General features: G+C 57.1%; 1 protein-coding gene across 1 annotated transcript in view; it reads right to left on the bottom strand.

Annotated features, from left to right (window-relative positions):
* Positions 1-1,622: 1,622 nt before the first annotated feature.
* Positions 1,623-21,882, bottom strand: part of LOC144954745 (radixin) — a gene marked incomplete at its 3' end in the record, with an annotated part of 53,696 nt that continues 33,436 nt past the window's right edge. Inside the window, exons 4-9 of the mRNA XM_078885173.1 lie at positions 19,428-19,523; positions 17,327-17,449; positions 13,405-13,556; positions 10,844-10,927; positions 5,925-6,071; positions 1,623-1,719 (exon numbers count right to left, since the gene is read on the bottom strand). Of these exons, the coding sequence (XP_078741299.1) occupies positions 1,623-1,719; positions 5,925-6,071; positions 10,844-10,927; positions 13,405-13,556; positions 17,327-17,449; positions 19,428-19,523 (699 nt within the window). The remainder of the gene's footprint in view (positions 1,720-5,924; positions 6,072-10,843; positions 10,928-13,404; positions 13,557-17,326; positions 17,450-19,427; positions 19,524-21,882) is intronic.

Genomic DNA, 21,882 nt, shown 5'->3' on the forward strand with positions numbered 1-21,882 from the left:
ACACACGCACACACACGCACGCACACGCACGCACACGCACACACACGCACACGCACACACACACACGCACACACACGCACGCACACGCACGCACACACAGCGGGTGAGTGGGTGAGTGAGTGAGTGGGTGGGTGGGTGAGTGGGTGGGTGGGTGGGTGAGTGGGTGGGTGGGTGGGTGAGTGAGTGAGTGGGTGAGTGAGTGGGTGAGTGGGTGGGTGGGTGGGTGAGTGGGTGGGTGAGTGGGTGGGTGAGAGGGTGGGTGGGTGGGTGAGAGGGTGGGTGGGTGAGTGGGTGAGAGGGTGGGTGAGTGGGTGGGTGGGTGAGTGGGTGGGTGAGTGAGTGGGTGAGTGGGTGAGGGGGTGGGTGGGTGAGTGGGTGGGTGGGTGAGTGGGTGAGTGGATGAGTGGGTGGGTGAGAGGGTGGGTGGGTGAGTGAGTGGGTGGGTGAGAGGGTGGGTGAGAGGGTGGGTGAGAGGGTGGGTGAGAGGGTGGGTGAGAGGGTGGGTGAGAGGGTGGGTGAGGGGGTGGGTGGGTGAGGGGGTGAGTGGGTGGGTGGGTGAGAGGGTGGGTGAGGGGGTGGGTGAGTGGGTGGGTGGGTGAGAGGGTGGGTGAGAGGGTGGGTGAGAGGGTGGGTGAGTGGGTGGGTGGGTGAGTGGGTGGGTGAGAGGGTGGGTGAGTGGGTGAGTGGGTGGGTGGGTGGGTGGGTGGGTGAGTGGGTGAGGGGGGTGGGTGGGTGAGTGGGTGGGTGAGTGGGTGAGTGGGTGGGTGAGAGGGTGGGTGGGTGAGTGAGTGGGTGAGTGGGTGGGTGGGTGAGTGGGTGAGAGGGTGGGTGAGAGGGTGGGTGAGAGGGTGGGTGAGAGGGTGGGTGAGGGGGTGGGTGGGTGAGGGGGTGAGTGGGTGGGTGGGTGAGAGGGTGGGTGAGGGACTGGGTGAGTGAGTGGGTGGGTGGGTGGGTGAGAGGGTGGGTGAGAGGGTGGGTGAGTGGGTGGGTGGGTGAGAGGGTGGGTGAGAGGGTGGGTGAGGGGGTGGGTGAGTGGGTGAGTGAGTGAGTGGGTGGGTGGGTGAGTGGGTGAGTGGGTGGGTGGGTGGGTGAGTGGGTGAGTGGGTGAGTGGGTGGGTGAGTGAGTGAGTGGGTGGGTGAGTGGGTGAGAGGGTGGGTGAGAGGGTGGGTGAGTGGGTGAGTGGGTGAGAGGGTGGGTGAGAGGGTGGGTGAGAGGGTGGGTGAGAGGGTGGGTGAGAGGGTGGGTGAGAGGGTGGGTGAGGGGGTGGGTGAGGGGGTGGGTGAGGGGGTGGGTGGGTGAGTGGGTGAGTGGGTGGGTGAGTGGGTGGGTGAGAGGGTGGGTGAGAGGGTGGGTGAGAGGGTGGGTGAGAGGGTGGATGAGAGGGTGGGTGAGAGGGTGGGTGAGAGGGTGGGTGAGAGGGTGGGTGAGAGGGTGGGTGAGGGGGTGGGTGAGGGGGGTGGGTGAGGGGGTGAGTGGGTGGGTGGGTGAGGGGGTGGGTGGGTGAGTGGGTGGTGAGTGAGTGGGTGAGTGGGTGGGTGAGTGAGTGAGTGGGTGAGTGAGTGGGTGAGTGGTGAGTGAGTGAGTGGGTGAGTGAGTGGGTGGGTGGTGAGTGGCTCCTGACCGGAGCTTTCTTGTCGATGGGTTTGATGACGAACTTCTTGTCACTGAAGGAGATGTTCCGGATCTCACTCCAAGGGAAGCCAATCTTAGGGGTCAACCTGGGGTCAAACAGGTCACGGAGAGGTCACAGAGAGGTCACAGAGAGGTCACGGAGAGGTCACGGAGAGGTCACAAAGAGGTCAAGGAGAGTCCAGGTACACTCCTGCCTCTGAGTCCCAGTGAGTGAGTCTATGAGTGAGTCTGTGGGTCCCTGAGTGAGTCTGTGGGTCTGTGGGCGAGTCTATGAGTGAGTGAGTCTGTGAGTGAGTCTCTGAGTGAGTCTGTGAGTGAGTATCTGAGTGAGTCTGTGAGTGAGTGTGTGAGTGAGTCTCTGAGTGAGTCTCTGAGTGAGTGAGTCTCTGAGTGAGCGAGTCTGTGAGCGAGTGAGTCTCTGAGTGAGTCTGAGTCTGACTAACTTGTCTGTGAGTGAGTCTCTGAGTGAGTGAGTCTCCGAGTGAGTCTCTGAGTGAGTCTCTGAGTGAGTCTCCGAGTGAGTGAGTCTCTGAGTGAGTGAGTCTCTGAGTGAGTGAGTCTGTGAGTGAGTCTCTGAGTGAGTGAGTCTCTGAGTGAGTCTGAGTCTGACTAACTTGTCTGTGTGTGAGTCTCTGAGTGAGTGAGTCTCTGAGTGAGTCTCTGAGTGAGTCTCTGAGTGAGTGAGTCTCTGAGTGAGTGAGTCTCTGAGTGAGTGAGTCTCTGAGTGAGTGAGTCTCTGAGTGAGTGAGTCTCTGAGTGAGTGAGTCTCCGAGTGAGTCTCCGAGTGAGTCTCCGAGTGAGTCTCCGAGTGAGTCTCCGAGTGAGTCTCTGAGTGAGTCTCTGAGTGAGTCTCTGAGTGAGTGAGTCTCTGAGTGAGTGAGTCTCTGAGTGAGTGAGTCTGTGAGTGAGTCTGAGTCTGACTAACTTGTCTGTGTGTGAGTCTCTGAGTGAGTGAGTCTCTGAGTGAGTGAGTCTCTGAGTGAGTGAGTCTCTGAGTGAGTGAGTCTCTGAGTGAGTGAGTCTCTGAGTGAGTGAGTCTCTGAGTGAGTGAGTCTCTGAGTGAGTGAGTCTCTGAGTGAGTGAGTCTCTGAGTGAGTGAGTCTCTGAGTGAGTGAGTCTCTGAGTGAGTGAGTCTCTGAGTGAGTGAGTCTCTGAGTGAGTGAGTCTCTGAGTGAGTGAGTCTCTGAGTGAGTGAGTCTCTGAGTGAGTGAGTCTCTGAGTGAGTGAGTCTCTGAGTGAGTGAGTCTCTGAGTGAGTGAGTCTCTGAGTGAGTGAGTCTCTGAGTGAGTGAGTCTCTGAGTGAGTGAGTCTCTGAGTGAGTGAGTCTCTGAGTGAGTGAGTCTCTGAGTGAGTGAGTCTCTGAGTGAGTGAGTCTCTGAGTGAGTGAGTCTCTGAGTGAGTGAGTCTCTGAGTGAGTGAGTCTCTGAGTGAGTGAGTTCTGAGTGAGTGAGTCTCTGAGTGAGTGAGTCTCTGAGTGAGTGAGTCTCCGAGTGAGTCTCCGAGTGAGTCTCCGAGTGAGTCTCTGAGTGAGTGAGTCTCTGAGTGAGTGAGTCTCTGAGTGAGTGAGTCTCTGAGTGAGTGAGTCTCTGAGTGAGCGAGTCTCTGAGTGAGCGAGTCTCTGAGTGAGCGAGTCTCTGAGTGAGCGAGTCTGTGAGTGAGTGAGTCTCTGAGTGAGTCTGAGTCTGACTAACTTGTCTGTGAGTGAGTCTCTGAGTGAGTGAGTCTCCGAGTGAGTCTCTGAGTGAGTGAGTCTGTGAGTGAGTCTCTGAGTGAGTGAGTCTCCGAGTGAGTCTCTGAGTGAGTGAGTCTCTGAGTGAGTGAGTCTCTGAGTGAGTGAGTCTCTGAGTGAGTGAGTCTCTGAGTGAGTGAGTCTCTGAGTGAGTGAGTCTCTGAGTGAGTGAGTCTCTGAGTGAGCGAGTCTGTGAGTGAGTGAGTCTCTGAGTGAGTCTGAGTCTGACTAACTTGTCTGTGAGTGAGTCTCTGAGTGAGTGAGTCTCCGAGTGAGTCTCTGAGTGAGTGAGTCTGTGAGCGAGTCTCTGAGTGAGTGAGTCTCTGAGTGAGTCTGAGTCTGACTAACTTGTCTGTGTGTGAGTCTCTGAGTGAGTGAGTCTCTGAGTGAGTGAGTCTCTGAGTGAGTGAGTCTCTGAGTGAGTGAGTCTCTGAGTGAGTGAGTCTCTGAGTGAGTGAGTCTCTGAGTGAGTGAGTCTCTGAGTGAGTGAGTCTCTGAGTGAGTGAGTCTCTGAGTGAGTGAGTCTCTGAGTGAGTGAGTCTCTGAGTGAGTGAGTCTCTGAGTGAGTGAGTCTCTGAGTGAGTGAGTCTCTGAGTGAGTGAGTCTCTGAGTGAGTGAGTCTCTGAGTGAGTGAGTCTCTGAGTGAGTGAGTCTCTGAGTGAGTGAGTCTCTGAGTGAGTGAGTGAGTCTCTGAGTGAGTGAGTCTCTGAGTGAGTCACTGAGTGAGTGAGTCTCTGAGTGAGTGAGTCTCTGAGTGAGTGAGTGAGTCTCTGAGTGAGTGAGTCTCTGAGTGAGTCTCTGAGTGAGTGAGTCTCTGAGTGAGTGAGTCTCTGAGTGAGTGAGTCTCTGAGTGAGTCACTGAGTGAGTGAGTCTCTGAGTGAGTGAGTCTCTGAGTGAGTGAGTCTCTGAGTGAGTCTCTGAGTGAGTGAGTCTCTGAGTGAGTGAGTCTCTGAGTGAGTCTCTGAGTGAGTGAGTCTCTGAGTGAGTGAGTCTCTGAGTGAGTGAGTCTCTGAGTGAGTCACTGAGTGAGTGAGTCTCTGAGTGAGTGAGTCTCTGAGTGAGTGAGTCTCTGAGTGAGTCTCTGAGTGAATGAGTCTCTGAATGAGTGAGTCTCTGAGTATCTGAGTGAGTGAGTGAGTCTCTGAGTGAGTGAGTCACTGAGTGAGTGAGTCTCTGAGTGAGTGAGTCTCTGAGTGAGTGAGTCTCTGAGTGAGTGAGTCTCTGAGTGAGTGAGTGAGTCTCTGAGTGAGTGAGTCTCTGAGTGAGTCACTGAGTGAGTGAGTCTCTGAGTGAGTGAGTCTCTGAGTGAGTGAGTCTCTGAGTGAGTCTCTGAGTGAATGAGTCTCTGAATGAGTGAGTCTCTGAGTATCTGAGTGAGTGAGTGAGTCTCTGAGTGAGTGAGTCACTGAGTGAGTGAGTCTCTGAGTGAGTGAGTCTCTGAGTGAGTGAGTCTCTGAGTGAGTGAGTCTCTGAGTGAGTGAGTCTCTGAGTGAGCGAGTCTCTGAGTGAGTGAGTCTCTGAGTGAGTGAGTGAGTCTCTGAGTGAGTCTCTGAATGAGTCTGAGTGAGTCTCTGAGTCTGAGTCTGACTAAGTTGTCTGTGAGTGAGTGAGTCTCTGAGCGAGTGAGTCTCTGAGTGAGTGAGTCTCTGAGTGAGTCTCTGAGTGAGTCTCTGAGTGAGTGAGTCTCTGAGTGAGTGAGTCTCTGAGTGAGTGAGTCTCTGAGTGAGTGAGTCTCTGAGTGAGTGAGTCTCTGAGTGAGTGAGTCTCTGAGTGAGTCTCTGAGTGAGTGAGTCTCTGAGTGAGTCTCTGAGTGAGTGAGTCTCTGAGTGAGTGAGTCTCTGAGTGAGTCTCTGAGTGAGTGAGTCTCTGAGTGAGTCTCTGAGTGAGTGAGTCTCTGAGTGAGTGAGTCTCTGAGTGAGTGAGTCTCTGAGTGAGTGAGTCTCTGAGTGAGTGAGTCTCTGAGTGAGTCTTTGAGTGAGTCTTTGAGTGAGTGAGTGAGTCTCTGAGCGAGTCTCTGAGTGAGTCTCTGAGTGAGTGAGTCTCTGAGTGAGTGAGTCTCTGAGTGAGTGAGTCTCTGAGTGAGTGAGTCTCTGAGTGAGTGAGTCTCTGAGTGAGTCTGAGTCTGACTCACTTGTCTGTCGCCTCGTAGATGTTCAGTCCCAGTGAGTCTGAGTGAGTGAGTCTGAGTGAGTCTCTGAGTGAGTCTCTGAGCGAGTGAGTGAGTCTCTGAGTGAGTCTAAGTCTGACTCACTTGTCTGTCGCCTCGTAGATGTTCAGTCCCAGTGAGTCTGAGTGAGTGAGTCTGAGTGAGTCTGTGAGTGAGTGAGTCTCTGAGTGAGTGAGTGAGTCTGTGAGTCTCTGAGTGAGTGAGTCTCTGAGTGAGTGAGTCTCTGAGTGAGTGAGTCTCTGAGTGAGTGAGTCTCTGAGTGAGTCTGAGTCTGACTCACTTGTCTGTCGCCTCGTAGATGTTCAGTCCCAGTGAGTCTGAGTGAGTGAGTCTCTGAGTGAGTGAGTGAGTCTCTGAATGAGTGAGTCTCTGAGTGAGTCTGAGTCTGACTCACTTGTCTGTCGCCTCGTAGATGTTCAGTCCCAGGGCGTCCACTCCGAGCCAGAGGTCGGTGCCCTTCTTGTTTTTGATCTCAAAGTAGTTGACGCCGTACATCTCCAGGTCCTGCGCAATCTTCAAGTACTCCAGCATGGCATCCTCCCTGTTCATCATCATCACCATCATCACCATCATCATCACCATCATCATCATCACCATCATCAACACCATCATCAACATCATCACCATCATCATCATGACCATCATCATCACCATCATCATCACCACCATCATCAACACCATCATCATCATCACCATCATCAACACCATCATCAACATCATCACCATCATCACCATCATCAACACCATCATCAACATCATCACCATCATCATCATCATCATCACCACCACCATCATCATCATCACCACCACCATCAACACCACCACCATCATCATCATCACCATCATCAACACCACCACCACCACCATCATCATCAACACCATCATCATCACCATCATCACCATCAACACCATCATCATCACCATCATCACCATCAACACCATCATCATCATCATCACCATCATCATCATCACCATCATCAACCATCAAACACCATCAATCATCATCACCATCATCACCATCAACACCATCATCATCATCACCATCATCATCATCACCATCATCACCATCAACACCATCATCACCACTACCACGTCCACGATCAGATCCACGACCACCACCACCCACCAACCACCACCACCATCACAGCAACAATGCTAACCAATCAGTCACTTGGCCACCCACTCACCCACGTAGTCACCCACGTAGTCACCCACCCACCCACTCACCTTCCCGCTCGCTCACCCACTCACTCACTCACCCACTCACCCACCCCACCCACCCACCCACCCACCCACCCACTCACCACCCACCCACCCACTCACCACCCACCCACCCACTCACTCACTCACCCACTCATTCCCCCACCCACCCACTCACCACCCACCCACCCACCCACTCACTCACCCACCACCCACTCACCCACCCACCCACCCACTCACTCACCCACCCACCCACCCACCCACTCCCCTTCCCGCTCGCTCACCCACTCACCCACTCCACTCACTCACCCACCCACCCACTCACCCACCCACCCACTCACTCACTCACTCACCCACCCACCCACTCACCCACCCACCCACCCACCACCCACTCACCCACCCGCCCACCCACTCACTCACCCACCCACCCACCCACTCACTCACTCACTCACCCACCCACCCACTCACCCACCCACCCACTCACCCACCCACCCACTCACTCACCCACCCCACCCACTCACTCACCCACCCACCCACTCACTCACCCACCCACCCACTCACCCACCCACCCACCCCCCTTCCCGCTCGCTCACCCACTCACCCACTCCACTCACCCACTTCACTCACTCACCCACCCACCCACTCACCCACCCACCCACTCACTCACCCACCCATCCACCCACCACCCACCCACCCACTCACCCACTCACCACCCACCCACTCACTCCCCCACCCACCCACTCACCCACTCACCCACTCACCCACCCACTCACCCACCCACCCACTCACCCACCCACCCACCCACTCACTCACTCACTCACTCACCCACCCACCCACTCACTCACCCACCCACCCACTCACCCACCCACCCACCCACCCACTCACCAACTCACCCACCCACCCACTCACTCACCCACCCACTCACCCACCGACTCACCCACCCACCCACTCACTCACCCACTCACCCACTCACTCACTCACCCACTCACCCACCCACTCACCCACCCACCCACCCACCCACCCACTCACTCACCCACCTACCCACCCACCCACCTACCCACCCACCCACCTACCCACCCACCCACCCACTCACCCACCACCCACCACCCACTCACTCACCCACCACCCACTCACTCACCCACCACCCACCCACCCACCCACCACTCACCACTCACCCACTCACTCACCCACTCACCCACTCACCCACCCACCCACCCACTCACCCACCCGACCAACCAACCCACCCACCCACCCACCCAACCACCCACCCACTCACTCACCCACCCACTCACTCACTCACCACCCACCCACCCACCCACTCACCACTCACCCACTCACCCACCCACCACTCACCCACCCACTCACTCACCCACCCACCCACTCACCCACTCACCCACCCACTCACCCACCCACCCACTCACTCACCCACCCACCACCCACCCACTCACCCACTCACCCACTCACTCACCCACTCACCCACTCACCCCACCCACTCACTCACCCACCCACCCACTCACCCACCCACCCACTCACCACCCACCCACCCACCCACCCACTCACCACCCACCCACCCACCCACTCACTCACCCACCCACCCACTCACCCACCCACCCACTCACCCACCCACTCACCCCCACCCACCCACTCACTCACCCACTCACCCACTCACCACTCACCCACCCACTCACCCACTCACCCACTCACCCACCACTCACCCACTCACCCACTCACCCACCCACTCACCCACCCACCCACTCACCCCTCACCACTCACTCACCCACCCACCCACCACTCACCCACTCACCCACCCACCCACCCACTCACTCACCCACCCACCACTCACCCACCACCCACCCACCACTCACCCACCACCCACCCACCACTCACCCACCACCCACTCACCCACCCACCCACCCACTCACCCACCCACCCACCCACTCACCCACCCACCCACCCACCCACCCACTCACCCACCGACTCACCCACCCACCCACTCACTCACCCACTCACCCACCCACTCACTCACCCACTCACCCACCCACCCACTCACCCACCCACCCACTCACCCACCCACCCACCCACCCACCCACCCACCCACCCACCCACTCACTCACCCACCCACCCACCCACTCACTCACCCACCCACCCACCCACTCACCCACCCACCCACCCACTCACCCACCACCCACCACCCACTCACTCACCCACCACCCACTCACTCACCCACCACCCACCCACCCACCCACCACTCACCACTCACCCACTCACTCACCCACTCACCCACTCACCCACCCACCCACTCACCCACCCGACCAACCAACCCACCCACCCACCCACCCACCCACCCACCCACTCACTCACTCACCCACTCACCCACCCACCCACTCACTCACTCACCACCCACCCACCCACTCACCACTCACCCACTCACCCACCCACCACTCACCACCCACTCACCCACTCACCCACCCACCCACTCACCCACCCACCCACTCACCCACCCACCCACTCACCCACCCACCCACTCACCCACCCACCCACTCACCCACCCACCCACTCACCCACCCACTCACCCACTCACTCACCCACCCACCCACCCACTCACCACCCACCCACCCACTCACCACCCACCCACCCACCCACTCACCACCCACCCACCCACCCACTCACCCACCCACCCACTCACCCACCCACCCACTCACCACCCACTCACTCACCCACTCACCCACTCACCACTCACCCACCCACCCACCTCACCCACTCACCCACTCACCCACCACTCACCACTCACCCACTCACCCACCACTCACCACTCACCCACTCACCCACCCACCCACTCACCACTCACTCACCCACCCACCCACCACTCACCCACTCACCCACCCACCCACCCACTCACTCACCCACCCACCACTCACCCACCACCCACCACTCACTCACCCACCCACCCACTCACCCACTCACCCACCCACCCACTCACCCACCCACCCACCCACTCACTCACCCACTCACCCACCCACCCACTCACCCACTCACTCACCCACTCACTCACTCACTCACCCACCCACCACCCACCACCCACCACCCACTCACTCACCACCCACCACCCACCACCCACCACCCACTCACTCACCCACCACCCACTCACTCACCACCCACCACCCACTCACTCACCCACCCACCACCCACCCACTCACCACCCACTCACCACACACTCACCACACACCCACCACTCACCACCCACTCACCCACCCACCCACTCACCACCCACTCACTCACCACCCACCCACTCACCCACTCACCCACTCACCCACCCACCCACTCACCCACCCACCCACCCACCCACTCACTCACCCACCCACCCACTCACCCACTCACCCACCCACCCACCCACCCACTCACCCACCCACCCACCCACCCACTCACCCACCCACCCACCCACCAACCCACCCACCCACTCACCCACCCACTCACTCACCCACCACTCACCACTCACCACCCACCTCAGCACTCACTCCCCCACCCACCCACTCACTCACCACTCACCCACCCACCCACCCACCCACTCACCCACCACCCACCCACTCACCCACCACCCACCCACTCACCCACCACCCACCCACTCACCCACCCACCCTCTCACCCACCCACCCACCCACCCACTCACCCACCCACCCACCCACCCACTCACTCACCCACTCACTCACCCACCACTCACCACTCACCACCCACCTCAGCACTCACTCCCCCACCCACCCACTCACTCACTCACTCACCACACACCCACCCACCCACTCACTCACTCACCACACACCCACCCACCCACTCACCCACCCACCCACCCACTCACCCACCCACCCACCCACCCACTCACCCACCCACCCACCCACCCACTCACCCACCCACCACCCACCCACCCACCCACCCTCTCACCCACCCACCCACCCACCCTCTCACCCACCCACCCACTCACCCACCCACCCACCCAGCCACCCAGCCACCCAGCCACCCACCCACTCACCCACTCACCCACCCACCCACCCACCCACCCACCCACCCACTCACCCACCCACCCACTCACCCACCCACCCAGCCACCCACCCACCCACCCACCTCAGCATGGCGCGATGCTCTTGGTGCCAGTTCTGGATGCGCTCCTCCCACTGCTCCTTCGTCAACTTGTGCTGCTCCAGCACCCTGCAGAGTGGGGGGGGGGTAGTAGAGGTGGGTGGGGGGAGGGGGGTGATAGTGGGTGAGTGGGTGAGTGGGTGGGTGAGTCGGTGGGTGAGTGGGTGGGTGAGTGGGGGGGGGGGGGTAGTGGGGGGTAGAGGTGGGGGGGGGGGGGTGATAGTGGGTGAGTGGGTGAGTGGGTGGGTGGGTGGGTGAGTGAGTGGGTGGGTGGGTGGGTGAGTGAGTGGGTGAGTGGTTGGGTGAGTGGATGAGTGAGTGAGTGGGTGGGTGGGTGAGTGAGTGAGTGAGTAGGTGAGTGGGTGAGTGGGTGGGTGGGTGAGTGGTGAGTGTGGCGAGTGCGAGTGGTGAGTGTGAGTGGTGAGTGTGGCGAGTGTGAGTGGCGAGTGAGTGGTGAGTGTGAGTGAGTGCGAGTAGTGAGTGTGGCGAGTGTGAGTGCCGAGTGAGTGTGAGTGGTGAGTGTGTGTGGCGAGTGTGAGTGGCGAGTGAGTGGTGAGTGTGAGTGAGTGCGAGTAGTGAGTGTGGCGAGTGTGAGTGCCGAGTGAGTGTGAGTGGTGAGTGTGTGTGGCGAGTGTGAGTGGCGAGTGAGTGGTGAGTGTGAGTGAGTGCGAGTAGTGAGTGTGGCGAGTGTGAGTGGCGAGTGAGTGTGAGTGGTGAGTGTGTGTGGCGAGTGAGTGCGAGTGTTGAGTGTGGCGAGTGTGAGTGGCGAGTGAGTGGTGAGTGTGAGTGTGTGCGAGTAGTGAGTGTGGCGAGTGTGAGTGCCGAGTGAGTGTGAGTGGTGAGTGTGTGTGGCGAGTGTGAGTGGCGAGTGAGTGGTGAGTGTGAGTGAGTGCGAGTAGTGAGTGTGGCGAGTGTGAGTGCCGAGTGAGTGTGAGTGGTGAGTGTGTGTGGCGAGTGTGAGTGGCGAGTGAGTGGTGAGTGTGAGTGAGTGCGAGTAGTGAGTGTGGCGAGTGTGAGTGGCGAGTGTGAGTGGCGAGTGAGTGGTGAGTGTGAGTGAGTGCGAGTGTTGAGTGTGGCGAGTGTGAGTGAGTGGTGAGTGTGAGTGGCGAGTGAGTGCGAGTGTTGAGTGTGGCGAGTGTGAGTGGCGAGTGAGTGCGAGTAGTGAGTGTGTGTGTGTGGCGAGTGAGTGCGAGTAGTGAGTGTGTGCGAGTAGTGAGTGTGGCGAGTGTGAGTGGTGAGTGGTGAGTGTGAGTGGCGAGTGAGTGCGAGTAGTGAGTGTGGCGAGTGTGTGTGGCGAGTGAGTGGTGAGTGTGAGTGTGTGCGAGTAGTGAGTGTGGCGAGTGTGAGTGGTGAGTGGTGAGTGTGAGTGTGTGCGAGTAGTGAGTGTGGCGAGTGTGAGTGGTGAGTGTGAGTGGTGAGTGGTGAGTGTGAGTGGCGAGTGAGTGCGAGTAGTGAGTGTGGCGAGTGTGTGTGGCGAGTGAGTGGTGAGTGTGAGTGTGTGCGAGTAGTGAGTGTGGCGAGTGTGAGTGGTGAGTGGTGAGTGTGAGTGTGTGCGAGTAGTGAGTGTGGCGAGTGTGAGTGGCGAGTGAGTGTAAGTGGTGAGTGTGAGTGGCGAGTGAGTGCGAGTGTTGAGTGTGGCGAGTGTGTGTGGCGAGTGAGTGGTGAGTGTGAGTGTGTGCGAGTAGTGAGTGTGGCGAGTGTGAGTGGTGAGTGTGAGTGGTGAGTGTGAGTGGCGAGTGAGTGTGAGTGGCGAGTAGTGAGTGTGGCGAGTGTGAGTGGCGAGTGAGTGTGAGTGGTGAGTAGCGAGTGGTGAGTAGCGAGTGGTGAGTGAGTGGTGAGCGAGCGAGCGAGCGGTGAGTGTGTGTGTGTGGTGAGTGAGTGGTGAGTGAGTGGCTGAGGGAGTGAGCGAGTGGCTGAGTGAGTGAGCGAGTGAGTGAGCAAGCGAGTGAGTGACTGAGTGAGTGAGCGAGTGATTGGTGAGTGAGTGAGTGAGCGAGCGAGTGGCTGAGTGAGTGAGCGAGTGAGTGAGGGAGTGGTGAGTGAGTGGTGAGCGTGAGTGAGTGGTGAGTGAGTGGTGAGCGAGTGAGTGAGCAAGTGAGCGAGCGATTTTGCGAGCGAGCGAGCGGCTGAGTGAGTGGCTGAGTGAGCGAGTGAGCGAGTGAGCGAGCGAGCGAGCGCGAGTGGTGAGTGAGTCTCACCGCTGAGGCAGGAGACGGTCTCCAGAGAGGTATCCGGCCCTCTGAGACTCCTGGTCGTAGTCTCCGTACTTGTGTGTGTGGTGAGACTGAGTGGCTGAGTGAGTGAGTGGCTGAGTGAGTGAGTGGCTGAGTGAGTGAGTGAGTGGCTGAGTGAGTGGCTGAGTGAGTGAGCGGCTGAGCGAGTGAGCGAGTGGCTGAGCGAGTGGCTGAGTGAGTGGCTGAGCGAGTGGCTGAGTGAGTGAGCGGCTGAGCGAGTGAGCGAGCGAGCGAGTGAGTGGTGAGCGAGCGGGTGAGCGAGTGAGTGAGTGAGTGGCTGAGCGAGCGAGCGAGTGAGTGAGTGAGTCTCACCGCTGAGGCAGGAGACGGTCTCCAGAGAGGTATCCGGCCCTGTGCGACTCCTGGTCGTAGTCTCCGTATTTGGCCTGCACCGCGTACGAAGCCAGCAGCACCGATGTCTCAGGCGGGCAGTAGATGTCGTCCGATAGGATGCCCTCCTTCACCTGTACACAACAACAACAACAACAATGTAAACAACAACATCAACATTAACAACAACAACAACGTTAACAACATCAACAACATCGACAACAACATTATCATCAACAACATCAACAACATCAACAACATCAACAACAACATTATCATCAACATCATCAACATCATCAACAACATCATCATCAACATCATCATCAACATCAACATCATCAACATCATCAACAACATCAACAACAACATCATCAACATCATCAACATCATCAACAACATCATCAACATCAACATCATCAACATCATCAACATCATCATCAACATCATCAACATCATCGTCATCAACATCAACATCATCAACAACAACATCATCATCAACATCATCAACATCAACAACATCATCATCACCATCATCACCACCATCATCACCATCATCATCATCATCATCACCATCATCATCATCATCACCACCACCACCACCATCATCATCACCACCATCATCATCATCACCACCATCATCATCATCACCACCATCATCATCATCATCATTACCACCATCACCATCATCATTACCACAACCACCATCACCACCACAACCACCATCACCATCATCATCACCATCATCATCATCACCACCATCATCATCATCACCACCATCATCATCATCACCACCATCATCATCATCACCACCATCATCATCATTACCACCATCACCACCATCACCACCACAACCACCATCACCATCATCATCACCATCATCATCATCACCACCATCATCATCATCACCACCATCATCATCATCATCACCACCATCATCACCATCACCACCATCACCACCACCACTATCATCACTATCATCACCACCACCATCACCATCACCACCATCATCACCACCACCATCACCACCACCATCATCATCACCACCACCATCACCACCACCATCACCACCACCATCATCATCACCATCACCACCACCACCATCATCACCATCATCATCACCACCATCATCATCATCACCACCATCACCACCACCACCACCATCACCACCATCATCACCACCATCATCATCACCACCACCATCACCACCACCATCACCACCACCACCACCACCATCATCACCATCACCACCACCACCATCATCATCACCATCATCATCACCACCATCATCATCATCACCACCATCATCACCACCACCATCATCACCACCACCATCATCACTACCACCACCACCATCATCATCACCATCATCACCACCACCATCATCACTACCACCACCACCATCATCATCACCATCATCACCACCACCATCATCACTACCACCACCACCATCATCATCATCAACACCATCATCATCACCATCATCATCACCATCATCATCAACATCACCACCATCACCATCACCACCATCACCACCACCACCATCACCACCACCATTATGGTAACCGCATGGAGTCTCTGGGTGATCTCCTGTAACCCGGTAACCGAGTGGTAACCTCACGGTAACGTGGTGGTGGTGACGTGGTGGTGGTGACATGGTGGTAACATGGTGGTAACGCGATGGTCACGTGATAACGCCGTGGTAACGTGGTGGCAACGTGGTGGTAACGCGCTGGTAACGTGGTAGACGTGATGGTAAGGCCATGGTAAGGTGATGGTAACGTGGTAACGCGCTGGTAACGTGGTAGACGTGATGGCAACGCCATGCTAACGTGGTAACGTGATGGTAACGTGATGGTAACGTGGTAACGTGATGGTAACGTGGTACATGTGATGGTAACTCCATGGTAACGCGATGGTAACGTGGTAAACGTGATGGTAACGCCATGTTAAAGTGATGGTAACTCCATGGTAACGTGGTAACTCCATGGTAACGTGGTAACGTGATGGTAACGTGATGGTAACGCCATGTTAAAGTGATGGTAACACCATGGTAACGTAATGGTAACGTGGTAACGTGATGGTAACGTGATGGTAACGTGGTAACGCGATGGTAACATGATGATAATGCCGTGGTAATGTGGTGGTGACGTGGTGGTGGTGACGTGGTGGTGGTAACGCCATGGTAACGTGATGGTAACGCCATGGTAACGTGATGGTAACGTGGTAACGTGATGGTAACGCCATGTTAAAGTGATGGTAACACCATGGTAACGTGATGGTAACACCATGGTAACGTGATGGTAACGTGATGGTAACGTGGTAACGCGATGGTAACATGATGATAACGCCGTGGTAATGTGGTGGTGACGTGGTGGTGACGTGGTGGTGGTAACGCCATGGTAACGTGATGGTAACGCCATGGTAACGTGATGGTAACGTGATGGTAACGCGATGGTAACATGATGATAACGCCGTGGTAATGTGGTGGTGACGTGGTGGTGGTGACGTGGTGGTGGTAACGCCATGGTAACGTGATGGTAACACCATGGTAACGCGATGGTAACGTGTTAACGTGATGGTAACGTGGTAACGTGATGGTAACGTGATGGTAACGTGGTAACGTGATGGTAACGCCATGCTAACGTGGTAACGTGATGGTAACGTGATGGTAACGTGGTAACGTGATGGTAACGTGGTACATGTGATGGTAACTCCATGGTAACGCGATGGTAACGTGGTAAACGTGATGGTAACGCCATGTTAAAGTGATGGTAACTCCATGGTAACGTGGTAACTCCATGGTAACGTGGTAACGTGATGGTAACGTGATGGTAACGCCATGTTAAAGTGATGGTAACACCATGGTAACGTAATGGTAACGTGGTAACGTGATGGTAACGTGGTAACGCGATGGTAACATGATGATAATGCCGTGGTAATGTGGTGGTGACGTGGTGGTGGTGACGTGGTGGTGGTAACGCCATGGTAACGTGATGGTAACGCCATGGTAACGTGATGGTAACGTGGTAACGTGATGGTAACGCCATGTTAAAGTGATGGTAACACCATGGTAACGTGATGGTAACACCATGGTAACGTGATGGTAACGTGATGGTAACGTGGTAACGCGATGGTAACATGATGATAACGCCGTGGTAATGTGGTGGTGACGTGGTGGTGACGTGGTGGTGGTAACGCCATGGTAACGTGATGGTAACGCCATGGTAACGTGATGGTAACGTGATGGTAACGCGATGGTAACATGATGATAACGCCGTGGTAATGTGGTGGTGACGTGGTGGTGGTGACGTGGTGGTGGTAACGCCATGGTAACGTGATGGTAACACCATGGTAACGCGATGGTAACGTGTTAACGTGATGGTAACGTGGTAACGTGATGGTAACGTGATGGTAACGTGGTAACGTGATGGTAACGCCATGTTAAAGTGATGGTAACACCATGGTAACGTGATGATAACGTGATGGTAACGTGGTAACGCGATGGTAACATGATGATAACGCCGTGGTAATGTGGTGGTGACGTGGTGGTGACGTGGTGGTGGTGACGTGGTGGTGGTAACGCCATGGTAACGTGATGGTAACGCCATGGTAACGCCATGGTAACGTGATGGTAACGTGATGGTAACGCGATGGTAACATGATGATAACGCCGTGGTAATGTGGTGGTGACGTGGTGGTGGTGACGTGGTGGTGGTAACGCCATGGTAACGTGATGGTAACACCATGGTAACGCGATGGTAACGTGGTAACGCGATGGTGACGTGATGGTAATGCCGTGGTAATGTGATGGTAACGCGATGGTAACGTGATGGTAACGTGATGGTAACGTGATGGTAACGTGATGGTAACGTGATGGTAACGTGATGGTAACGTGGTAACGTGCCTGCAGGAAGAAGAGCCTCTGTGTGATCTCCTGGATGAGCTCCTCTGAGACGTCCTCGGGGAAGAATTTCCCTCGAAAGCGAAACGCAAACGGGTTCTCCTTCTTGACGTCCTGCGCAGACACCTACATAGACACATAGTTAGACACAGTTAGATAGACACAGTTAGATAGACAGAGTTAGATAGACAGTTAGATAGACAGAGTTAGATAGACACACAGTTAGACACAAACAGTTAGATAGACACACACACACACAGACACACACACACACACAGTGACACACACACACACACAGTGACACACACACACACACAGTGACACACACACACACAGTGACACACACACACACACAGTGACACACACACACACACAGTGACACACACACACACACAGTGACACACACACACACACAGTGACACACACACACACACAGTGACACACACACAGTGACACACACACACACAGTGACACACACAATGACACACACACACACAGTGACACACACAGTGACACACACACACACACAGTGACACACACAGTGACACACACACACACACACAGTGACACACACACAGTGACACACACACACACAGACACAGACACACACACACACACAGTGACACACACACACAGTGACACACACACACACAGACACACACACACACACACAGACACACACACACACACAGACACACACAGACACACACACACACAGACACACACAAACAGACAGACACACACACACAGACACCCACAGCGTGGTGGTGGTGAGTGTGGTGGTGGTGAGTGTGGTGGTGAGTGTGGTGGTGAGCGTGGTGGTGGTGAGCGTGGTGGTGAGTGTGGTGGTGGTGAGTGTGGTGGTGGTGAGCGTGGTGGTGGTGAGCGTGGTGGTGGTGAGCGTGGTGGTGAGTGTGGTGGTGGTGAGTGTGGTGGTGGTGAGTGTGGTGGTGGTGAGCGTGGTGGTGGTGAGCGTGGTGGTGGTGAGCGTGGTGGTGGTGAGCGTGGTGGTGGTGAGCGTGGTGGTGGTGAGCGTGGTGGTGGTGAGCGTGGTGGTGGTGAGCGTGGTGGTGGTGAGCGTGGTGGTGGTGGTGAGCGTGGTGGTGGTGAATGTGGTGGTGGTGAGCGTGGTGGTGGTGGTGAGCGTGGTGGTGGTGAGCGTGGTGAGGGTGAGTGTGGTGGTGGTGAGCGTGGTGGTGGTGAGCGTGGTGGTGGTGAGCGTGGTGGTGGTGAGCGTGGTGGTGGTGGTGAGCGTGGTGGTGGTGAGCGTGGTGAGGGTGAGTGTGGTGGTGGTGAGCGTGGTGGTGGTGAGCGTGGTGGTGGTGAGCGTGGTGGTGGTGAGCGTGGTGGTGGTGAGCGTGGTGGTGGTGGTGAGCGTGGTGGTGGTGAATGTGGTGGTGGTGAGCGTGGTGGTGGTGGTGAGCGTGGTGGTGGTGAGCGTGGTGAGGGTGAGCGTGGTGGTGGTGAGCGTGGTGAGGGTGAGCGTGGTGGTGGTGAGCGTGGTGGTGGCGAGCGTGGTGAGGGTGAGCGTGGTGGTGGTGAGCGTGGTGGTGGTGAGCGTGGTGGTGGCGAGCGTGGTGAGGGTGAGCGTGGTGGTGGTGAGCGTGGTGGTGGTGGTGAGCGTGGTGGTGGTGAGCGTGGTGGTGGTGAGCGTGGTGGTGGTGAGCGTGGTGGTGGTGAGCGTGGTGGTGGTGAGCGTGGTGGTGGTGAGCGTGGTGGTGGTGGTGAGCGTGGTGGTGGTGGTGAGCGTGGTGGTGGTGGTGAGCGTGGTGGTGGTGGTGAGCGTGGTGGTGGTGGTGAGCGTGGTGGTGGTGGTGAGCGTGGTGGTGGTGGTGAGCGTGGTGGTGGTGGTGAGCGTGGTGGTGGTGGTGAGCGTGGTGGTGGTGGTGAGCGTGGTGGTGGTGGTGAGCGTGGTGGTGGTGAGCGTGGTGGTGGTGAGCGTGGTGGTGGTGAGCGTGGTGGTGGTGAGCGTGGTGGTGGTGAGCGTGGTGGTGGTGAGCGTGGTGGTGGTGAGCGTGGTGGTGGTGAGCGTGGTGGTGGTGAGCGTGGTGGTGGTGAGCGTGGTGGTGGTGAGCGTGGTGAGGGTGAGCGTGGTGAGGGCTACCTTCTTGTTGAGCTTGAGCCAGGTGGAGTACCCTTTGCCATCCACGTATTGCAGCCCAAAGAACCAAATCTCCCTCAGGCCAATCGTCTTCACCACCTACACACACAGACACACACACACACACAGACACACACACACACACACAGACACACACAGACACACACACACAGACACAGACACACACACAGACACACACACAGACACAGACACACACAGACACAGACACACACACACAGACACACACACACAGACACACACACACACACAGACACACACACAGACACACACACACACACAGACACACACACAGACACACAGACACACAGACACACACACAGACACAGACACACAGACACACACACAGACACACACACACAGACACACACACACAGACACACACACACACACACAGACACACACACACATACACAGACACACACAGACAGAGACACACACACACAGAGACACACAGAGAAAGTGAGACACGGTGAGAGACACGGGGAGAGAGAAAGACACGGGGAGAGAGAGAGAGACACGGGGAGAGAGAAAGAGAGACACGGGGAGAGAGAAAGAGAGACACGGGGAGAGAGAGAGAGACACGGGGAGAGAGAGAGAGACACGGGGAGAGAGACACGGGGAGAGAGAGAGAGACACGGGGAGAGAGAGAGAGACACGGGGAGAGAGAGAGAGACACAGGGAGAGAGAAAGAGAGACACGGCGAGAGAGAAAGACACGGGGAGAAAGAGAGACACGGGGAGAGAGAGAGAGACACGGGGAGAGAGAGAGAGACACAGGGAGAGAGAAAGAGAGACACGGCGAGAGAGAAAGACACGGGGAGAAAGAGAGACACGGGGAGAGAAAAAGAGAGACACGGGGAGAGAGAAAGAGAGACACGGGGAAAGAGAGAGAGAGACACGGGGAGAGAGAGAGAGACACGGGGAGAGAGAGAGAGACACGGGGAGAGAGAGAGAGACACGGGGAGAGAGAGAGAGACACGGGGAGAGAGAGAGAGACACGGGGAGAGAGAGAGAGACACGGGGGGAGAGAGAGAGACACAGGGAGAGAGAAAGAGAGACACGGCGAGAGAGAAAGACACGGGGAGAAAGAGAGACACGGGGAGAGAGAGACACGGGGGGGAGCTACAGGGTGAAAGACACGGGGAGAGACACGGGGAGAGACACGGGGAGAGACACGGAGAGAGACACGGGGAGAGAGACACGGGGAGACATGGGGAGAAAGACACGGGGAGACAGAGACGGGGGGGGGGGTCTCTCTGAGTCCCCCCTCAAGTGATCAAGAGAGCGATACAAGACAGCCCTGTTGCTATAGAAACCACACCCACCCACTCACCCACACGGCCATCGTGACCCCACCCCCACCCACCAACTCATCCACCCACCCACACGGCCATCGTGACCCCACCCCCACCCACCAACTCACCCACCCACCCATACGGTCATCGTGAACCCCACCCACTCACCCACCCACCCACACGGCCATCGTGAACCCCAATCACCTACCCGGCCATCAGGAACCCCACCCACCCACATGGCCACCATGAACCCCACCCACCCACACGGCCATCGTGAACCCCACCCACCCACACGGCCATCGTGAACCCCACCCACCCACCCACCCACACGTCCACCATGAACCCACCCACACGGCCACCATGAACCCACCCACCCACCCACACGGTCACCGTGACCCCACCGTGACCCCACCCACCCACCTGGTCAAACAGCTGTTTCCCCACCCACCCACCCACCCACACGGCCACCATGACCCCACCGTGACCCCACCGTGACCCCACCCACCCACCTGGTCAAACAGCTGTTTCCCCACCCACCCACCCACCCGGCCACCATGACCCCACCGTGACCCCACCCACCCACCTGGTCAAACAGCTGTTTCCCCACCCACCCGGCCACCATGACCCCACCGTGACCCCACCCACCCACCTGGTCAAACAGCTGTTTCCCCACCCACCCACCCACACGGCCACCATGACCCCACCGTGACCCCACCCACCCACCTGGTCAAACAGCTGTTTCCCCACCCACCCGGCCACCATGACCCCACCGTGACCCCACCCACCCACCTGGTCAAACAGCTGTTTCCCCACCCACCCGGCCACCATGACCCCACCGTGACCCCACCCACCCACCTGGTCAAACAGCTGTTTCCCCACCCACCCGGCCACCATGACCCCACCGTGACCCCACCCACCCACCTGGTCAAACAGCTGTTTCCCCACCCACCCGGCCACCATGACCCCACCGTGACCCCACCCACCCACCTGGTCAAACAGCTGTTTCCCCACCCACCCGGCCACCATGACCCCACCGTGACCCCACCCACCCACCTGGTCAAACAGCTGTTTCCCCACCCACCCGGCCACCATGACCCCACCGTGACCCCACCCACCCACCTGGTCAAACAGCTGTTTCCCCAC

This window comes from Lampetra fluviatilis, unplaced genomic scaffold (genome assembly GCF_964198595.1).
Source record: "Lampetra fluviatilis unplaced genomic scaffold, kcLamFluv1.1 SCAFFOLD_561, whole genome shotgun sequence".
In the NCBI taxonomy this organism is placed as follows: domain Eukaryota; kingdom Metazoa; phylum Chordata; class Hyperoartia; order Petromyzontiformes; family Petromyzontidae; genus Lampetra; species Lampetra fluviatilis.